Raw genomic sequence first — 23,239 nt, 5'->3', positions numbered from 1 at the left:
CTATATCTGGATATGTCTGTCCTATGTATAAGAAGCTTTGCACACCCATGTGCATGTATATCCAAATGCCACAATCCCTTAACCACTCAGACCTGGGATTGCACACACTAGCAAATAAGTCTCCTCTGAGAGAATAGACACCAGGCAAAACCAATGCAGGTCCCTGGAGCCAGCTCAGGGCCACATGACTAGCAGGTGGGTACATCATCTAAGTCTACCAACACTTCACCCTGTGGACCCTCTAAAACTGAGCAGTCCTCTTACCTGGGTCTACAGGTATTACTGCCATTGATTATTTGTATTCTTTAGAAAAAAATCTCTCAAATCCTTGCCACAGAGAGAGGCTGTGTTTATTTGCAATATCATTTCCATGTTTGTCACCTCTCATCAAATGTAGAGCTATACTCCTCTCCTATCTCCTATCCAAGATTCCTATCCAAGTCTCCCAAACACTCAACCTCTTTCCCCCACAGGTAGGTGCCACCCTGCACCTTTTCTTGCCCCTGTGTCCCATTGGCTCTGACCGTATTCTGCTGGGATCTTGGTTACAGGTTCAAAGCAACAGTGAGGAAGAGGAGGAGGAGAGCCACTGGCCCAGCAGACCCAGACACTCTGACCTCTACCAGACTTTCCCTGGCAAAAACTCAAGAAGTAAGTGAGCTTGTCTCTCCAGCAATGGTTCTCAAATTTGGCTACACATTTTAATCACCTGGGGAGATTTTTTTTTTTTAATATCCATGATGGAAAGGCCCCACGTGCTACAGTTCTCATTTCATTGGTATGGTGTGGAAACCATGGCTGACTTGTTTTTAAGCTCCCCAGAGGAGGCTGGAAAATACTTTTCTAGATCAGTAGCACTCAGACTTTATCAGACATCAGAGTCACCTGGACGGCTTGTTAAAATTAAAATACAAATGGCTGGTCCCCAACTCGCTGAGTCTCTGATTGAGTAGGTTCCAACAGGGCCCAAGAATTCCCCTTTCTAACAGGTTTGCAGGTGATGCTGCTGCTTGTCTGGCGGTCAGTAATGGAGAGCGACTATTTCAGAGGAAATTCTGCATAATCTTAACATTCAAAATACAGTCCACAACCAACAGCATCAGCATTGTTAGAAACACAGAATCTCAGTCTCCATCCCAGACTTACTGAGTCACAATTTTTTTTGCATTTGAAATGTTTTTATTATAGAAAAGTTCAAACATATGTATAAATAGAGAAAGTAATATAATAATGAATCCCTATATACTCCTCACCCACTCCCAGCTGATAACAATTCATGTTTCCCCTATTACTCCCTTTTCTGGTATTATTTTGAAGGAAATCCTGGTCATCACATGATTTCTGCACACATGTCTAAAATATTTGGACTCTTTTTCTTATTTAAAACAAAACTGGGAAGCAACCAAGAAGTCTTTCAGTAAATGAATGGATAAATAACTGTGGTTACATTCAGACAATGAAATAATTATTCAGCACTAAAAGGAAGTGAACTATAAAGCTGTGAAAAAACATTGAGGAAACTATAAACATGGAGTGAAAAAGCCAATCTGAAAAGGCTATATACTGTATTGTTCCAACTATATGACATTCTTTTTTTTTTTTTTTTTTGCAATGTTCTCATATTTTATTCAGTGGACTCTATTCTGTCTCCATCCTGACTTTATGTCTACTGTCATCTTTTTTAAAAATTTGTTTTAATTAGTCATACATGACAGTAGAATGCACTTTGATACATCATATATAATGGAGTATAATTTCTCATTCTTCTGATTACACATGATGTAGAATCCCACCAGTCATAGTTATGTTATACAGTTATATACATTGTCACTACACACACACACACACACACACACACACACGGTGATAATGTCTGATTCAATCTACTATCAAGATCCTTAGGTTAGGTAATTCATTTACTCACTGAAGTTTAAGAACTATTGCTGTAGAAGTTGTCTATCAGGTAGAGACATCCTTGATGATTTGTTTGACACCCTGCTTGTGGCCATGTTCTAAACCAGCCCACCTCATAGGACTCAGGGCAGATTCCACAGTGTATCTCACAGCTATGTTCATTTAGGGTCTGAGGGCATTTCTGCAGCTAGAGTCTGATAAACACAACTCTCCACCCCCTTCCTAGAGCAGGATAATGAACTTAACACACCTAGTTATTGCAGTTGAAATTTCTTTCCTCCAGAGATGAGTTTTTTTTTCCACACTAACTCTTTCAGAGGTATTCCTTTTACCTTTGAACAGGTTTACTACCACACCCTAGGCAAGAGACCTTGCTGGGATCCCCAGAGACTGAATGCCCCCTCGCCCACAGAATAAATTAGCAAATGATGTTAAAAGGAAAAAATGAATTTAATCACAGTTTGGCCAGAGATGGGAAGGTAGAGAACCTTCCCCTGCTCATCGTATAGGAACATTAGAGTTTACAGGAATAAAAGCCAGGAAATATGTAGATTCAGCCAGGCTGCACTAGCCAAAGATATGTTACAATTCCAATTTTTCAGTCCTTCCTGGCACCTGCCTAGACTTTGGGGTCAGTTCTTCAGTTTCCACTCTCAGCATGAGCAAACTCAGTTGCAGAAAAAATGATTTTGGGGGAGATTGGGGCTTTTAATTTTAAAGGGACTCTGCTGTAGTGTGAGTAGAAATTTATTATGTGAACTAAGAAAAAATTAATCTCTGATAGTTTTAACCTCCTCTGTACTACAGCCACAAAGAAAATGGCATGAGGGATCATGGAGTTTTTTTTTTCCTAGGATAGTAGGAATTGAAATTTTTCTTCGATTAAGTAAATGAATTTTGGTCAGAGATCCCTCTATTTTGGACATCTTGGTACTATCTACTGCACTTTCTGTCCCAATAGTTTTTGTTGCTGTTATTGTTAATACTCTAAAATCTCAATGATATATGCCCAGACACATAAAGATCTTTGATTCTCTTTTGATGGTAATTCCCTGTGGTTTTAGGATCTGAATGAATCACTCTTCTTTCTCTTTTACCTATCATCTACACCTCTGGGTATGTAGGTGGTATGTATACACTTAGTTGCAAAAGAGGCAAATATTAGAAGGCAACAATGTGTTATATGTAGTATAAAAAGTTTAAGAAGGGGGCTGGGGTTGTGGCTCAGTGGTAGAGTGCATGCCTTGCATATGTGAGGCATTGGGTTCGATCCTCAGTACCACATAAAAATAAATAAAGGTATTGTGTCCATCTACAACTAATTAAAAAAAAAAGTTTAAGAGGCTTTCAGGTTCCAGTCTGGAATGTAAGAAGTTAGAAGTTACCCCTACATTCAAACAAGTAAAAAGCCCAAGGGACAGAAAAACCTAATCATTCTTCTTAGATTCATGAGAAAAGTGGTGTCACAGGGCAAATCATTGCCTCTGATGCTGGAGAGATTGATGGGCTAATGCAGAGATTCATGACTTGCCAGACTAGAAAACTCCCAAGCAGAAACCCCTCCAGGATCCTGTGGCAATTGCTGGAGGTTCAGCATGGACAGGACTAAGAGATGAAAACTCCAGGGGCACCCCACACTTGGTGAGTTTTGCCTCCAGGAACTCAACCAGGTTCTTACAGTAAATAACAAAGAAAAATCCCCTATGACTTCTGGCAGAAGAAGGAAGAAGGTTTGCCCTCAAGAAAAACTAATTAACCAAAGTATAAACTGCTGGGGTTTTATCAAAAACTAGCTGACCCTGGGGGAAGGAAAGCACCTAATTCCTGTTCCCTGTAGACATCCTGTCCCCCCAAAGTGGGGAGAAGAGGCAGAGAAGCATATGTGGAATTCCTAGTCCAGAGGTACAACTAGGACTATAGGAGACTTCCCCTCCCCCTCATAGCTCACCACTACATTACTAAAGACCTAATTTTAGCACCGAGCCCATGTCTGGTTGTCAAGAAGAAATTATAAGACATACTCAAAGGCAAGAAAAAAAAAGGCACAGATTGAATAGATAATACAAACATCAGAACCAAAGTCAGACATGATTATCAGACTGGAAATTTCAAACAACTATGATTTTAATGCTAAAGACTCTAAAGATAAAGTAGACAGCAAGGAAGAATAGATGAGCAATGTAAATAGAAGACAAAAATCCTGAAAAAGAATTTTAAAAATAAATGTTAGCAAACAGAAGCACTGTAACAAAAATAAAGAATGCCTTTGAGGGGCTTCTTAATGGACTGGACATGGCTGAAAAAAGAAGAAGAGATAAAAGAACAGAAAAAAAATATTTGAAACAATAATGAATATTTCTCCCAAATGAATGTCAGACACCAAATCACAGACCCAGGAAGCTCAGAGAACATTAAGCAGGATAAATGCAAAACAAAAATAAAAACAACAATCCATATTATTATTGAAGTACAAAATGTCAAAACTAAAAAAAAAAAAAAAAAATACTTCAAGAAGCTAGGGGAGGACCATAGACAATACACCTTACTTATAGAGATGCAAAGATAAGAACCACATCCAACTTCTCAGAAACCATGCAAGCAAGAAGAGTGTGGTGTGAAATATTTAAAATGTTGAGAGAAAAATAAAAACAACAACATAGAATCCTGTTCCCTGCAAAATTGTTCTCCAAAAGGGAAAAGGAAATAAAAACATCTCGGACAAACATAAATTTGGTGCTAATAGACCTTCCCTGTAAGAAATGCTAAAGAAATTCTTTAGAGTGAAGGAAAATGATAAAGGTCAGAAACTCAAATCTACATAGGGGAAGATCATCAGAGAAAGAATAAATGGAGGTAAAATAAAAAGCTTTCATTTTTTTTTATTCTTGATTCATCTAACAGATAATGGTTTATTCGAAGTAATAATCTAATAGTGTATATTATATATATTACATGTAAGTGAAATGAATGACAGAAATTGTACAAGGGGCAGCAGAGAAGAATTAGGATTATTTTATTATAATGGGGTACTTACACTACCCTTTAAGTAATAGAGTGTTTCTTGAATGGAGTTGGATTCATTACAAATGTATATCATACAATCTAGGGAAACTGCTATAAAGTGAAAAAATGAGATATAACTCACGCCCCACCCCACCCCCCCAAAAAAAAGAAAATGGAATGATATAAAATGCTAAATTAGAAACAAAGGAAGCTGGGAATGGTGACACACACCCAACATGCACAAAGCCCTAGGTTCAATCACCAAAAAAGAAGAAGGAGAAGGGGGGTGGGGAGGAGAAGGAGGCAAAGAATAAGAAGAAGATCAACAACCTTAACAGACACCTCATCAAAGATAAATAGAAAATAAGGATATGACAAAATGCTCCGTATCATATGTCACCAGGGAAATGCAAATCAACACAGTGAGATGCCCCATACATCTTTTATAATGACCAAAATCTGGAGCACTTACCCCACTAAATGAGGTGAGGACATAAAACAGTAAGAACTCTTCATTTGTTGCTGGTGGAAACAAAAAATGGTATAGCCACCCTGGAAGACAGCTTGGCAGTTTCTTAAAAATCTAAACAAACTCTTACCTGTTCACCCCCAAGAACTGAAGACTTAATGTACATACAAAAACCTGCACATGGATGTTGACAGCATCTTCATTCATAATTACCAAAACTTGAAAGCAACCAAGATGTCCTTCAGTAGATGAATGGATTAAGAAACCGGAACATCAGACAGCTGAATCTTATTTAGTATTAAGGAGAAATAAGTTATTAAGGAGGAGACTTAAGTATATATTACTAAATGAAAGAAGTCAATCTGAAAAGGCCACATGCTGTATGATTCCATTTTTATGACATTCTGGAAAATAAATTATTATGAGACAGTAAAAAGGGGACAGAGGGGAGGGAGTGATGAACAGGCGGAGCACAGAGGATATCTATGGCTGTGAAATTACTCTGAGTTGTACCACAGTGGTGGATACATATCATCATACATTTGTCCACACCCACAGAGGTCAGCTCCCAGAGTGGACCCTAATATAAACTCTGGACTCTGGGGGATGATGTTGACATCTCTGGTTATTGGTGACAAGTTCTGCTCCCTCACATGTTAAAGTATAACATTAGAGAAGCAAGCCAAGGCAAGCATATAAATCAGGGTTTATTTAAAAAGGGGTAACATAGACTTGTCCCAGGAGAGAGAAGGGGGCCGTAGCTGGTATCCTTATATCCCAAGAAGCGAGGTGTTCTGTCCTTTTATATGTCCTAGGCTTCCTTTGTTCTCCTGCTCTCTTCCCCTTATCTCTCTCCTTCCCCCATAGGCCCAAGAATGCTAGGTGGGACGGCCAAAAGGTGGGAAACAGGTGAGCTGAAGGGGTAAGGGGAGGATGGAGCAGCACAGCACACATTAAGAAACAACCTTATAGTTCCCTGTAGGGAGGGGCAATTCCTGGGACAGGTTACCTTGGCAACAGGTTGGAGCAGGGACAGGTTTTTGATAAAAGTGGAGGAAGGGCTCTGAAGGAAGTAACATTTCAGTCCCTCAGAGGGCAGTCTCCAACATCCAGGACTCACTCAAATTGGCCTCCTGGATCAGACCTGATTCAATTTACCTATCTATACTGACTGCCTGTCTAATTCTGACTTCAACATGACCATGCAGGTTCATCATAAAAACAAATGTACAGCTCCTGTGGGAGTTGTTCACAACGGGGAGAACTGCACCATTGTGGAGGCAGAGTATTCACAGGACACCTCAGTCCCTCTGCTCAACTTTGCAGTGAACATAAAACTTCTCTAAAAAATAAATGTACTTTATTAAAAGAGTTTATGATGTGCAGTCAAGTTACCTACTCTGTACTAATTCAGTGATCTTGGGAAAATCACTTCAGTTTTGTCCTATGTAAAAGGAGAATAGTGACAGTTTCTATGTATGCACAAGTACCTGTATATGGATTATACATTCACTGCACTTTAAACCCCTATAATGAGTGTGTGAAGGAAATGTAACATCTTGGAATAAATATAATGATGTTGCTGATTGTACTGAATTTTATGAAAGTAATCATGGGCATAAAATACTTTGGTCAGTAGTTCTCAGTCCTGGTGAGCTTTTTTTTAAAAATAACTATTCCATGAGGTTGACCCAGTAGAATTAAATACAAATCTGTTAGGTCAAGATCTGGGCCGTGCTGTTGGTTCTTTTGAAGCTTTGCTCATGTGCTTCCTACCTATTGTTACTTACAGCCCCCAGAACTGTAGTGTGTTAAAGAAAACATTGTTTTCTGGATTGACTAATAGGTTGGTTTCTTTTTTTCTTTCTTTCTTTTTTTTTCCCCTCCTCTCACTTAGATTCATTTACACAGTTACAGCATTTGGCCAGTGTCTGGATTGGAAGGTCAAATGGGCTCACCCATATGTGTGGGATCCTAAATGTCAGTTAGATGCTCTCTCCATGGGATGTGTTGTCTTTCAGTATCTAGCCTGTGTTTCTTTTTTTATTTTATTTATTTATTTATTTATTTATTTATTCTAATTAGGTATATATGACAGCAGAATGCATTTTGATTCATTATACACAAATGCAGCACAACTTGAAATTTACATATAAGAAACACAGATTTTCTAGCCTGTGTTTCTTACATGCAAATTGGACCCCCAAAAAATGAAGCTGCAATGATTCTTTTGAAACTTGTACTAAATTCCCTCTTCTACAAAGTATTGGTCAAGGCAAATAATAAACCCAATCTAAATTCAAAGGGATGGAAAATATGTATGCTATTTGGTTTTTGTTTTATTTTCTTCCTTGGTACTGGAAATCCATCCCAGGGTCTTGCACATGCTAGGCAAGTGCTCCGCCATTGAGTTATATTCCCAGGCCTTTTCATTTTATTTTGAGACAGAGCCTCACTAAGTTGCCCAGGCTGGCCTCGAACTCGCTATCTTCCTGCTTCAGCCTCCTGAGTAGATGGGATTATAGGTGTGTACCACACACAAGCATTTTTTTTTCCAACATTTTCATTACCTAACATTTTTCTAGTATCTTATTTTTTCTTTTTCTTTTCTACAGTGCTAAGGATCACACCTAGGGCTTTGCACATGAGACAGGCACTCTATCACTGAGCCACATTTCCAGTCCCAGACACTACTTTTTAATGGAATAACAAAGTCATATTGTACAAGGGCATATGGAATGGATGGGCTGTTGTGACCATCTTGATAAGCAGTCTAGCAATGACAATAAGAACCATCAGTTTAATTAAAGGGCATTATGCTTCACATATTAAAGACTCTCGGAGAGCAAGCTCTCATTCTAAAGCTCATTCAAACTTAGACATGGCATACAAAATTTGAAAAGGAAATTAACTCCCAGACCCATCAAATTCAAATAAAAATGTGTACTATCTACCCCATGGCTAGGTTACCAAACCATACCAAGAACTGAATTTACTTGGAAATGCAGAGCTTTGCGTAAGTGTTGTTTGTCCAGCAGATGTCAGCATCACACAAAAAAATGCCAAGATGGTCACCAAAGCAGGCCCTGAGCAGGACATGTGTGAGTACCTCCCAGGCAATCCACGCAACACCCAGAGCACCAGTTCCCCTCATAAACCTGTCCCCACTCCGACTAAATTTCAGCATCTAAGAATATTAGAATTGACTTATGAGAGAATTATACATTTCAAGTAAAATACTAGATTTAATTTTCTGCCAAGGTAATGAGATTTCATCTCTGCAGAGATTCTCAGGCACACAGTTTTCCACATTTTAACATGCTTGGAATCAGCATTTGTCTTACAATTGATAGTGTCAGACAATTGAGTTATCTTTTTTCCTCCTTACATGGAATATAAAATAAGTATGAGCCTTACAAAATGCAGTTCACCAGATTCAACGAAATATAGTAACTTTAGAAGTGAAATTCACTTAGTATCTCAAGTAAATGAGCAAACGATTTGGTAGCTCTCCCTCCTAATATTACCTAGGAGAATGAGAGATCTATTTTAATACCGTCTTTGGCTGAGTCTTTGAATCCCAATGGTTCCCAGGCCTCTTCAGTGTTCTGTGTGTGTGTCTGCCATCTTCCCACAAAGATGAAAACTGTCTTGCTCAACCCAGTTCCTCTATCATCCCACAATAGGGTGGGATAGTTATGAAAACATCTCAGCAGCTGCCCTAATTAGCACCTCTGTGTTAAAGGTACAAGAGGGAAATTCACTCACCAGCTCCAAAGGCAGAGCTGCAGAGGCAGAGCTCGATGGGAGGGTTCCTCAGATATGGTCACAACATCCCATCCATTCCATATGCCCTTGTACAATATGACTTTGACACTCCATCAAAAAGTAGTATCTGGGGCTGGGAAGAAGCAGCCCTGCATCTGCCTCTTCAGGAGTCTGCAATTATCTGCTAAAAATTAATGATTTCCTGTGATAGTGCCAGTCCCAGTAATTGATGTATGACTTGCAATCAGCTGTAGGAGGGGTATGAGCTTGGGTAGGAAATGGTAGCAGCCTTAAACTGGCCACTGTGTTCAATTGGACAAAAGATACCCAGTGATTGCCCAAAGATACCCAGGTTGGGAGGAGAATGGGGGTTAGAATCCAGCCCTACTGAGCTTGCCATACAAGAAATCAAGGGACTTCATCTTCTAAGAAGGAATTCCTTTTTTCTTATTCATCTACATAAAGTAAATGCCTTTTTTATAATCAGCACAGGGATTGCTTGTCTGTTAAAAGAGGACCTGATCCCCCAGCCAGCCTCTCCACCTTCTCATTTAGTCCTTGCCAAGGAAGAGGTCTTAATCTTCCTCCAAGTTCCTGAGACTCCTCATGATTCTCATCATTCCTCCTATTCTCCACCCTGCCCAAGAATTTCACATTCCAGCCCTTTCTATTGATGCCCTATGGCTAAAATGTAAACTATCTGTTCTTTACCACATAAATAAGAAACAGGGCCAAGGAACATGTTTAGTTTTTGTTGTTCTGTTTCTTTTACCAGATCTGAGGCATATATATATATATATATATATATATATATATATATATATATAAAATCTAAATCTAAATATATATATGTACTCTAAATATAAATATATATGTAATCTAAATATAAATATATATATATGTAATCTAAATATAAATATATATATATATATATATGTAATCTAAATATAAATATATATAAATAATCAGGCCAATATATATATACATTCTATTCATGAAGTAGCCATATCTAGCGATGGGAGGTTTCATTTTACTATCAACTCTGCTAATAATAGTGGGAAGAGACAAGAGGGATTAGCTGGGAAGGCTGGTGCAGAGCACAGGATAAAGAAGGAAACTAGTATTTGATAGCCACAAATAGCAGATAACTCAAAGCACTATTTTTAGCTGGGCATGGTGGCGCACATTTGCAATACCAGCTATTTGGGAGGTTGAGGCAGGAGGATCACAAGTTCGAGGTCAACCTGAACAACTTAGCAACACCATCACAAAGTGAAAATATTTTTAAATTTTCTTCTATCCCAGCAAATCTCTCCACAAATGTGTAAGAAAAATAAATCAGTTTTTTTTGAATAAGCATTAAATTAGAATTTGATGTACACCACAGAAAATCTACTGAAGAAATTGGAGGAAGAAAGGAATCTCTCCCTTTTATAGAACCAAGTAGATACAACTCATTACATACATATTGTCTAAATAAACAATAGCAGATCCTAAAGTAAGAAGATTTGACAGTACTATTTGTAACACATGATTCACCCCAGATTCACCTGGTAATTGGGGTGGCCATCTGTGTTAGCTAACTGGCTTATTCCAAAGAAAAATCAAACTCTCTTAACTAAGACAGAGATAGTTTTGGAAGTAGGAGGAACTTGCATAAGTTAGGCTCCTAAGCTCTCACAGAGACTAGAGACCAGGAGACAGAGGTGCTGTCTTCCCATTTCAAAGAGATACTTCCAAGACATTTGCCCATATTAAAATAAGGTAATTTGTTTGTTTGAGGTTTTTAGCTATGAAGTTGAAGAAGTTTCTTTTTTATTTTTGAATAGTTGTTTCTCTAAGGTAGACATACAAATGGCCGGCAGGCATATCAAAAAGGGCTCAACTTCACTAATCAACAGGGAAATGCAAATCAAAATCACAATAAAATAGGATGGCTAATATTATTTTTTAAAAAGAGGAGAGTTGACAAGGATGTGGAGCAATTAGAACTCCTGTATATTGTTGAAGGGAAAATAAAAGGGTGCCATTGCTACAAGAAATAGTATGAAGATCCCTCAAAAATTAAAAGTAAAACTACTAAAGAATCCAACCATCCCTTTTCTGGGAATTTATCCAAAAAAATTAAAGTCAAGATCTTAAACAGATATTAGTACTTGTATGTTCATTGCAGATTTGTCACAATGATCAACTGTGGAAACAGTCTACACATCAATAGAAAAATGAATGAATAAAATATGTGACATATATAAAATGAAATATTATTTGGCTTTAAAAAGGAGGGAAATCCCATGATATGTGATCCATAGATGAACCCTGTGAACATCAAGCTGAGTGAAATAAGACACAGAACAACAGATACTGTTTGATACCACCTGTATGAGCTGTATAAAATACTCAAACACATAGAAACAGAGTAGCATGGTGCTCCCCAGTAGCTGGGGTGTAGTGATGGTCAGGAGTTGCTATTCAACTGACATTAAATTTCAATTATGCAGGATGATTACAGTCTGGTCATCTATTACTCAACATTGTCTACAATTAACAACAATACATTATATATTTAAAATTTCATTAAGAGGGTAGATATCATGTTAAATGTTTTTACCACAGTAAAAACAGAAAGAGTTTGATATTCCTGGGTTGTAAAAAAGAGGAACAAGACTGTTTAGCCTTTGAAAAGATTTGCATACATTTCAAAGACACAGAGAAAGAATTTATGAGTATTCAGAAGAAGCTGTTCCAAGAAAAAGAGGGGTAGGTATCTTTCTATTTTTGCATCAGGAAAAAAAATATTTTTAATTTTTATTTTATTTCTTATTTTTAATTTTTTACACCTCTGTGTATTCTCTTATTTCTTCCTCAGCTTTACCTGTATCTCCTGGCTTGCTTCTCAGTAGGCTGCAGAAGGCAGAAGGGTAATCTCTATATACATTGCATGGTGCCCATTTTCTAAATGTAGTTTAAATGGATCACCAACACGATGTCCAAGGCTGTCGAGCCACAGAACTTCAGGTGTCAACATGGAATGCAATGCATGCATTGCTCCTGGAGATGTACAGAGCAAGCGCCCTGGCTCCATCCTTCCTACCTTACACAGCCTTTCTGGAAAAAAGAGCCTCTAGTTCTTTCAGAGATACTATCTTTCAGATAGCAGTTTCAGAGATATTATCCTGTGTAAATCTTATCATCATACAGAGAGTTACAAGTATTTGTATTTGAAAAGATTCAGAAAAGGAAAATGACTTGGCAAGATCGTGCAACCAGTTAGTAGTCAAGTCAGAACTGAACTCAAAGCTCCTGACTCCCATGTGAGTGCTCTTTCCATCCAAGCACAGGGCCTTGATTGTGCAGGCTATTCCTGGGATCAGAGCAAGCCTCTCTACCTGTACTTGGATCTGAATTTTATTAACTGTGTGCCCTGGCTGTGCCCTAAGAGCTGAGAGCAATGTCCTCACTACCTTTATCACCACTGGATCTTGACTTGTAAACTGTCAAGAAGAGTGTCACACAGGTTGAGCAGAAATAGCCACAGGATACTTTGAACTTATAGTGTAGGGAATAATATGACAAGAAAATCAACATTTACTATTCATTAAATCCCATGGGACACAGAGTTCACTTCCAGGAAGATGGCTTTTCTAGGCGAGTCTGGGCACCTGAGTAAAGCCTGAGCTGGGGAGAAGTAGAAAAGGAAACAGAAAATTGATGTTTCTGACAGAGAGGAAGAGAATATCTAAGGCAGAAAGGAAGAGAATTTCTCAGGCTCTTCAGAAGCTATACCCCTTGTGCCTACTGGGGAAGAATTCAAAATCAAGAATAAGAAAGATGATTAGAAATCAGATTTTTGAAACAAAATCTTGTATTTTAATTGTTTTTATTTAGTCTGAGAAAATATGAAGTCACTGGAAATTTTACAAAGGAAGTCAATGATTAGATTTGTCTTGGAAATATCATTCTGGCAGAGATGAACTGAGTAGGGAGCCATGAAGTAAGGAAAACAACTTCAGAACCTACCACAGATCCTTGAGGAGAATGTGATGATTAGAAGTAAGGTAGGAGCACTGAGGCAGGAGGAAGGAAGAGGGGACTCTGAGATATTTGAAACAGAAAATGGCTGTCTTAATCTGTGCTGCTGTAACAAATTCTTGAGACCAAGTTGTTCATTCATCCATTCATTCATTCTGGTGCTGGGAATTGAACCCAGGACCTCACAAATTCTAGGCAAAGACTCTACTCCCAAGCTACATCCCCAGCCCCCAAACTGGATAATTTATAAAAAATTTATAAATAATTTCTCCTGGTTCTGGAAGCTGGGATATCCAAGATCAAGGCACCAGCAGGCTGGTGTCTGTAAAAATCTCTTGCATAGCTCCTCACAGAGCTGAAGGAACAGAAGAATAAAAGGGTCCTAAACTGGTTTCCTCCAGTCCTGTATAAGACTAATTCATTGATGGGGGTAGAAGCCTCAAGACTTAATCACTTCCCAAAGGGTCCCATCTCTCAATACCACCACAATGGGAGACTAACTTTCAACATGAATTTTGGAAGGGACACATGCACACCATAGCAATGGCCAAACCTAAGGTCAAATAAACTTGTGTTTAGGTAGGAAGAAAGGATGAGGGAAAGAAAAAACAAAATACGTTGACTTCATCTCAGATGACTAAGTGGATATTAATGTCCTTTTATCAGGAACACAATACAGCAGAAATAACAAGTTGGGAGGCAAATATTTTTAGTATAATTTCCAAAAAGGTATTCAGAGATTTTATTCAATTATTTCATTAATAAGGGTATCAATAAAGTATTTGAGCTGATTCAAAGTGTATTTGATAAGCTACTTTGTATATAAAGACAACCTAATAAAATGCCAGGTTAGATATATAACTGTTTAATATTCAATAACATTGTAAATTACAATCTCTAGCATATTGATGGCTCTGGACAAAAATTATTTGTATTTCTACCCAACATAAATCTGTAATATAAGCTCCGACCCTACAGAGTTGTAAAATAACCCCATAAATAGAAAGTCAAGACTAACACTGTCCTGATACACTTTTTTTTTTTTTTGCTATTGTCAAGTTTAAAACAACTTGATGCACTCGGATTTAGACACAGTAAACCTTAAACCTGAAGTACTTCTAAAATAATACAACAGAGAAGTCCACTTGGCAACTAGATAAATGCATTTAAGGATAGAGATTTCTTTAATTCAAGGCTTAATTATAATAAGTGATGACCTAAGAAAAAATATTTCATACAGGAAAAGTACGAGAGTCAGACACTGAAGCCAAAAAGAAACCTTAGAATATTTATGGATCAATCAAGAAAAAACAAAAGGAGCATCCAAATTGATCAGAAACATAAAGTTGCAAGTAGAAATTTGGTCCAAGAAGGACGGTATAGTCTTCAGTAATGTGTCATAAGACATCCAGTAAGGAAGGAGAATGCAAAGATACCAATGCATTTACAACTTGATAGTGACTTGCAACCTTGATGAGAGTATTTTTATTTGTGTGGCAGGGCTTTAAAATATTGATGTGAAAAGCAAATAGGAAATGATGAAAAGAAAGTAGATACAGGGCTCAAGAGACTCCAGGGAATGTTTGCTGCTGCTGTTCTGAGAGAGGAAATGTTTATCACATATATTTGCTGAAGGGAAAGAATCAATAGAATGTCTTGACCAAGGCTTAGAACGGAAGGGGAGAACAAAAGGTGGAGGTCACTGGGAACTGGGATGAATTGAGATCTGAAGCACTCTTAGGGTTTAATTATGAAATGGTAGTACAGATCTTTGAGATTAGAGAAAAAGAAAAATGATAGGTGTGAGCACCATTATATTGGTCATCCAGAGAGGAAGTCAAAGAACTTTCTACCTATTGGTTTATCTTTTCCCCACGGGAGCATGACTGAAGAGTGTGAGGCAGGAGATTGGAGAAGGGTAGTAAATATTTGAGAATGTCACATGGAGAAATGGCAAGAGAAATATTTATTAATAGAAACATATAACCAGGCATGATGATGCATACCAGCTATGCAGGAGGATGAGCCAGAGGATTGCAAGTTCAAGGCCAGCCTGGGCAACTTAGTAAGACCACATCTCAAAATAAAATACATTTTAAAAAGGCTGAGATCGTAGCACAGTGATAGAGTGCTTGCCAAGCACGTGCAAGGCCTTGAGTTCAATCCCCAGCAAAAGAAAGAAAGAAAGGAGGGAGGGAGGGAGGGAAGATGTATAAGTGAATAATGTTAGGTTCAGCTCATGATGTAAAATGTAAATTGAAGATAGTTTTGTGATTTTGTCCATCAGTGCTCAGCAATCCAAAATAGATGATAAAATATAAGAATAAAAGTATAAACATACACTTAAATATAATCATTTAAATGCAGCATAAAACAAAAGAATAAACATATGCTTTTATAAGCATAAAATAATATACTTTCAAGTACAAACATATACTTTTATAAGTATTACAGAATAAGGGGTTGATTCTTCCAGAAATGTCATTTCATGTGAGAAGAGCAGAAACCCTAAGTCTCATAATCTTTTGCTGTGGCTACTGCTTCTAATAACCTTAAATATTACTTATGATGTTGAGAAATATTTCCTCAGGTGCGGCATGAAAATACCTACCAGCCTCAGTACACTCAGTCGTCTCACAGATGACCATGTGTTTCTTTTCAATCTCACTACAGGCTTTCTCCACCACCACAGCAGCACATGCTCCGACAGCAGTAGCTTCTCAGAAGAGCCTAACTCCCACCTCTTCTTGCCCTCTACATCCATGCCCTCAACATTCAGCCGCTGCTCCCTGGCACTCCAAACCCCTGAATTCAGCAGGGGAAAGACAAGCTGGAGCACGAGAAAGGAGACCACACTGAGAGATCGGGACTCTGCATCCTGATGCTGTGGCAAACTTCATGCTCAGAGAAGAACCCCAGGCACATAACTTCATTGTTCTGCACGTTGGTTTTTCTACTTGATAGGTTTTAGCTACATGACATGGACAGTGATAAACTGGACAAAGACATAATTTTCTCCCAAACTCTGACATTGCTGAAGGCAGAAGATTTAAGGATGACTAAGTTTGGGGCATAAGGTTTGCTAGTGAAATGTTCTCAAAGGGTTCAAGCTAAGAGAAGAAGGAGAAATCCCACCTTCTGGTTTTAAAACCTTGGTACAAAGCACAGTGGAATTCCCTGTGGACTTCACTTATCCCTATGTGCTCCTAATTAACTTCCATAAAATTTTCCACAACCCCAGAGTCCTATTTTTCTTCATGAGGACTTATCAGATGAGATCTATGTGGCACCTCCCCCTTGAATCCAGCTCCTCCCTCTATCTAAAATTTTGTATCTTCCTAGGAAAACAGAGGAGTTGGATTCTGGGTTCTTACTCTTGGCCATTGCAAAAAAAAAAAAAATCGCAAATTTTCTGCTGGCAGAAAACAATCCGAATAAAAATATTCTTAATTGTGTTTTTTAAAGGTAGACTGTCGTGAGTTGTTTTGGAGGGAATATGTTTCAGCCACAAAAAGATTGAGCACAGACAGGGTTGTGCCAGGTAGTGTGTGGTATAGAGCACTTTGAACACATTCTTCTTCCAAGAATATTCTAGTAGAATGGAGTGGCAAGACACATGTTTTCAGTAACATTTTACTTCATTGCTCAATAAGTTGCAAGAAAGCAAAGTGCAGAAAAGAATTTGAGGGAATTTGAAGGAAATCATAACCATGAGAGCTAAAGTTTAAAAAATCACAGACATGAATGAGCAGAAGATTTATTTTATTCTAAGACCACCGCCATCAATAGTGGGGAGAGCACAGACTAAGTCTGAATACCTGGTGATGAGAGAAAAATTCTGAGATGTCCTAAATTTAATTATAAGGGGGAGGATGGAAGAGGGAAGGGGAAAGGGAGCTAATTAGTTAACCTTAGTCCAAACAACAACAACAAAAAACAGTCCACATTTCAAAGGATGTTAAAATCTTTACTCAGAACCCCAGGTAACCATCCCCTTGGCAAAATAGCATCCTGCTTACAGCCATTCTCAATCAGTCAATCAGAAAGCAACAACTAATGGACTATCCTCCTACCCCAAAACTCGACCTGTTTCATGTTATCAGGCCTCTTTTCTTTATAGCCAATGAAGTTTCGATGTAAACAACCCATACTTTCCTTCCCCAATTTTTCCTTAAAAAAATCCTCTTAAGTAGCCTGTTGTTTATTACAGAACTCATTCTTTTCTGGTCCTTTTCTGGCTAGCATCTGTCACAGTTCAATCAACACTTCTAGTTTAGAGATTCCCTAAATTTTGGTTTAATTCTATGTAGCTAGACACAGCACTTAAAGGGCTGGAGAATTTTTAAGTGCTGAACTAAGGGTAATTTTAGACCATATGTGTTTACTAATTGACCTTACTTATTCAAAGGAAAAATAAACTTTCTTCTAGCTTCATGAGAGAAGATAGTTCTACAGCTCAGAGGGATACTCCATCAAGCTCCCACTCAAGGCTCCTACCGAATCTGGGAGATTGGGGCTCTATCTTCCTTGATGCTTACCTTTCAAATAGAAGGTTCTAGGGTCCTAGAAAAAGACATTTGGTGTTGTCAAGCTGAAAAGAGGCTAGGATATTTGCAACTCAAAAGGACAGAGAAAGGACTTAGCAATACGTTTTCCAAAGTAAATACTCAAAGAGAGGTCAAGAGCCTAGAATCCAGAAGGAAATCTCTTTCCTCTAGTGGCAAGATTAAGTGAAAACTCTAAGGTTAAAAAAAAAAAAAAACTCTAAGGTTGTCTTGGTCACAAACGAAAATAGAAGGATCGGAGATTATTTCATATAAAGAAGACAGGAGAATAATAGCCTATGTGATCCCATCTTGTTGAGCAAAAGGTTTGGGGCAGTGGAGTGAGGTGATCCCTACTTCCAGTTTCCATCCAGAATCTACCCACTAGATACAGGATACACACTAGATACTAGATACCCACTAGGCACGTAGGGAGATGTCTTTCTGGGCTATGGGAGGGCCTTCTGGAGGCAGAGTATTGTTACCAGGCTGACTGCCACTCAAAATGAGCAAAATTCAAGAAACAGGAATTGTTGGAAGTTTTGGCTGACCCTGAAGGAGACAGAGGGGCTCACTTCAAAGCTTTACCCTAGGGAGTCTCAGGGGCATGACAGGATTTTATAGGGAAGAGAAATAAGACAGGCTGCAGGCTGGGCTAGTCCTTCATCAGTTAGGGTGGGTGTCTTCTCCAGAACATTTCAACTGATTTCAATTTCCTGGGCCCAGCTCTAGCATTTTCTTTTCAAACCGACATATAACTGCTCTGCAACTCAATTCATATGGTTGTGTAAATTGGTGACACAGTAACTGCTGTTTGCATAGAACCATCCAAGTGAGGCTTCTCTTCGACTAAAGAACAACTTCAAGGGAGCCTCTGTTTATAATATGGCCAGGATAATTTACTCTGTTCCCTAGAAGTTTCCTTAGTCCCCAGTCTACACAATCCATGAGATGTAAATGATGAATCCTTACAGGCAATACAAAGGAGGGGAAAAAAAAACAAACAATGTGTCTTGCCCTCCCCCCCACTACCCTTCCTACTACCAAGCAGATTCTGGAGAATTGAGGTGATCAGAATGCTTGGCAGAAGGCTCTGTTGATAGACTGAGAAACAAAGACTTCCCTGCTTCTCTGTTGCCACATCTCTCTGGGATCCTCCTTGCCCCTTTGGTGACCAAGGATGACCAGCCTTCCCTGTCAGCCTCCTCAGCCCTCAGGTAATGGGACATAGGAGTCAGAGAACTTGAGGGCTTATGGTCCCCAGGCCAATTGCAGTTCCCACCTTTCTCCAATGTCAGAGCTCATGAAAAGAGCTGTGTGGCAAAAAGGAGCTGAGTTGATGGAAGAGCGACTAGATTGGTCAGGTAGGATGGGTTAGACTCCTGGAGAGTCATCAGCTATGTAAGTGGAGTAAAGCCTTGGCAGGCTCCATAATGCTTCCAGTTCCAAACTGTGTGTTTGTAAACAAGCCCTCTGCTCCTTCAGTGCAACCATGTTGCCACACTCTTATGAACCTCATAGGGCATGTAACAAGGACTTAGAGGCTACTTTTGCTAAACATATTGACTTTTCTCTTGGGCCTGCAAATGTAAAAAACCTAGTAACTCTGTCTCCATTTTGCATTTGACTCCTTTACTCTGAGTCACCTCAGATGGCAAGAACAACAGGTCTCATTGACAAACACTTTGGGATGAGTCAAAACTACCCCCAGGTAACTTTCTTATCACTTCAGATGACCAATCCTGAGACAATGATCAACCAGACACAATTTGATCAAGACTGGTTACTACGCATATTTCTGGTTCCCCCCTCTCCCAACCCTTGTCTATACTATCTGAAAGTTCTTGTCTGTAACCCCAAAGAAAGGACTAGAAATGCTGGTCCCCTTTGTCTTCCCAGGATGGTCATACCTATTAAAGTTACTTTTCTGCTTTCCACATTACTTTTTTTTTTTAACTGAGTCTCCAGATAAATACCCATAAGTCATTGGAATGCAGAACATATTACTTGTGAGCAACCCAGCCTGTGTCCTTGTGCCCACATCCCTGACAGCAGCTTGCCAACTAGCTGATAGAAAAGCAACAAAACCACAAAATTACCACAAGAAATCCTGAGGAACCACTCCTTTAAAGAACATGCACATTGAAGCCTTTGGAGACCTAGAAATGACCCCAGCCTCATTATAAATAGTAAGACCCACATTCTTGGGTAGAAATTTAAGATGCTAATGAGACATGAAATGTAGAAAGTAGCATGATTAGAATATGCCAGGGCAATGTGCAAGGAAAACTGGCATGAAATTGCATAACCCCACCCTGACTCCATCTGCAAGCTACTCTCCCTCTGTAAATGTTAAAACCACAGGCCAAGATGAGGCTACTCACTCTCTGAGGATATAGATGAATTTATATGTGAATATATAAATAAAAGGTTAATATATATTAATAATTATATATATATATATATATATATATATATATATATGTTTTTTATAAAAATATTTTTATGGTTAGGGATCCTGTTAGAATAAAGACTAATTTTAGGAGTAGAGTTAGGGTATGAACATATATATACATACATAAGATTATATATATGTGTGTGAAAATATATATGAAGACCTATTCATATATATTAATTTATATATTCATACCCTAGCTCTAAACCTAACTGTAACCATACATTTAGCACTTAACCTATCTGTGTATAAAACCATATATATTTATATATGTATCTGTTTATATGTATATTTACATGAATATTCATGTATATTTTGACACATGTATTTATGTATTCACATATAAATTCATGTATATATTCATATAAATTTATTTATATATTCATACCCCATCTTTAAACCAAACTGTAATCACATAACTACCACTAAACCTAACCATATATAAAACTGTATTTACTTATATAGGATTCCATATATATTTTCACAGAGTTATTCATTTATATATTCATACCCTATTTCTCAACCAAACTGTAACCATACACCTAATATATAACATGTATATATATGAAATCATATATATTTATATAGGTTTCATGTACATTTCCACATATATATTTGTCTAAGTATTCTTATATATGAATATAAATGTTCATATCCTAACCCTAATCCTAAACCTACACTGAATTTAGTTCTAACCCTGACACTATTCCTAATTATAAAACTATTTTTATTTAAAAATACATATGCAAAATATATTTATACAAATATAAAAATATCATATATATATGCTTATATGAATATTGAAATGTATTTATATATATTCACATAAAAATTCACATATATTTGTATATATTCATTTATATATCCATACCCTATCTTTAAAACAAACTGTAATCATATAACTAAACTGAAACCTATCCTTATATAAAATAGTATATATGTATACAGGTTTTCATATATATTTAAACATATATTCCTATATATATTCTTATGTACGGATATATATGTTCATACTCTAATTCTAACCCTAACTCTAACTCTACCCCTAAACCTAGTCCCAACCTAACACTACCAACAATAAAAGTATTTCTATATAAAACCATATATATTCATATGAATATTCATATTTTATATATTCATATATTTAAGTACCTATTCATATAAATATGTTTATATATATTTATTATATACTCAAACCCTATCTCTGAACTAAATGGTAACTATAACCTAACATTTAACTTATCTGTATATAAAACCAAATATATTTATATGTTTTCATATATATTTTTACATATATTCTTATATATATTCATACATATGTATGTATATATTCATACCCTAATCCTAACCCTAACACTAGTACTAATACTAACATTACCCAACCCTAAAAATATTTTTATATAAAACCATATATATTTATGTGAAAATTCCTATAAAATTTGACATACATATTTATATATTTAAATATAGACTCATATATATACATTTATATATTCATATCCTATCTCTTAACCACACCATAAGCATACATTTAACATATAAACTATTTCTATAAAAAGTCATATATCATATATATTTATCTAGGTTTTCATATATACATACACACACATATATTTGTATATATATTCTTCTGCATGGATTACATATGTTCATAATTTAACCCTAATCCTACCTGTAAACTTAGTCCTATCCCTGACACAATCTCTAACCATAAAGCTAATTTTATATAAATCCTTATATGCTTATATAAATATACATATTTATTTTGATGTATATATTTATATATTCACATATAAATCAATGAATATATTCATATATTCATTTATATAAATTTACTTAATTTTAGACCAAACTGTATCATATAACTAAATTTAAACCTATCCATATATATAACCATATATATCTATATAGGTTTTAATATATTTTTACATATATATTCCTATATATAATCTTATGTATGAACAGGTATGTTCATACCCTAATCCTAACTGTAACTCTAATTCTTTCCCTAAACTTATTCCTAACCCTGACACTACCCCTAATCATAAAACAATTTTATACAAACTCATATATATTTATTAGTATTCATGTACATTTTGATGTATATATTTTTGTATTCACATGCAAATTCACACATATATTCATATATATTCCTTTATATAGCCATACCCTATATTTTAACCAAACCATAATCATATAACTAAACTTAAATTTATCCATACATGAACCCTATATATGTACTAGGTTTTCATATATATTTTCACATATATATTCCTATATATATTCTTTTCTAACTGAAATTATCAGATAATTTATTTAGCATGCCAATACAATTGATCCTGGTAATAAATTAATATGTACAGTTATAAAAAATGTTTGGTGTTATCCAAGAAAAATGCTTGTTAATGTGTAAAATATATGCAGAATCCTTTTAACAGCCAACTTAATTTTCAAACTCAAAAGTGTGGTTACATCAAGTTATTGATAAAAACTGGAGTTTCTATTCCCTGTAATTCATGATTTGGCCAGTTTTGATTTTATCAAGGTTTCAATCACCCTTTTAATGCCAGCAAGTTCTCACACCTGAAATGAGAACTGATAGCTGAAAACCTCCTGATCCCATATTTTAGCTGTACAGGTGAGGAATCCACTGTCCTGGCCTCAGATGCCAGAGCTAATCAGACAAAGACTGGGTTAAATCAGTTCTCAGAATGCTCCACAAATGTCATATATATATTCATACATATGGATCTATATGTTGATACCCTAACCCTAACCTTAGTCCTAACCCTAACACAAACCCTCACCATAAAACTATTTTTATACAAATTATATATATTTATATGAATATTCCTATATATCTTACATATTCAAATATATATTTATATATTCACAAATATCCATTTATATATTCATATTCTATCTCTAAACCAAACTGTAACCATCACCTAGCACTTAAACTATCCATATATAAAACCACATAATCTTTCTGTATATTAAACCATATATTTATATATATATATATACTTATATATTCTTTTTTTTAATATTTTTTAG

The 23,239-nt window shown here is 36.7% G+C and overlaps 1 protein-coding gene across 2 annotated transcripts in view; it reads left to right on the top strand.

Moving 5' to 3' along the window:
- Positions 1-16,647, top strand: part of Tespa1 (thymocyte expressed, positive selection associated 1) — a 39,341-nt gene extending 22,694 nt beyond the window's left edge. For both annotated transcript variants that reach the window (XM_046436032.2, XM_058576266.1), the window contains 2 exons: positions 552-651; positions 15,857-16,647. In XM_046436032.2, the coding sequence (XP_046291988.1) occupies positions 552-651; positions 15,857-16,065 (309 nt within the window). In that variant the 3' untranslated portion in view covers positions 16,066-16,647. The remainder of the gene's footprint in view (positions 1-551; positions 652-15,856) is intronic.
- The last annotated feature ends 6,592 nt before the right edge of the window (positions 16,648-23,239 follow it).

This window comes from Marmota monax, unplaced genomic scaffold (genome assembly GCF_021218885.2).
Source record: "Marmota monax isolate L192 unplaced genomic scaffold, Marmota_monax_Labrador192_F-V1.1 WCK01_AAM20220418_F8-fsc00012, whole genome shotgun sequence".
In the NCBI taxonomy this organism is placed as follows: Eukaryota; Metazoa; Chordata; class Mammalia; order Rodentia; family Sciuridae; genus Marmota; species Marmota monax.
This window is presented reverse-complemented; position numbering and strand designations above follow the sequence as displayed.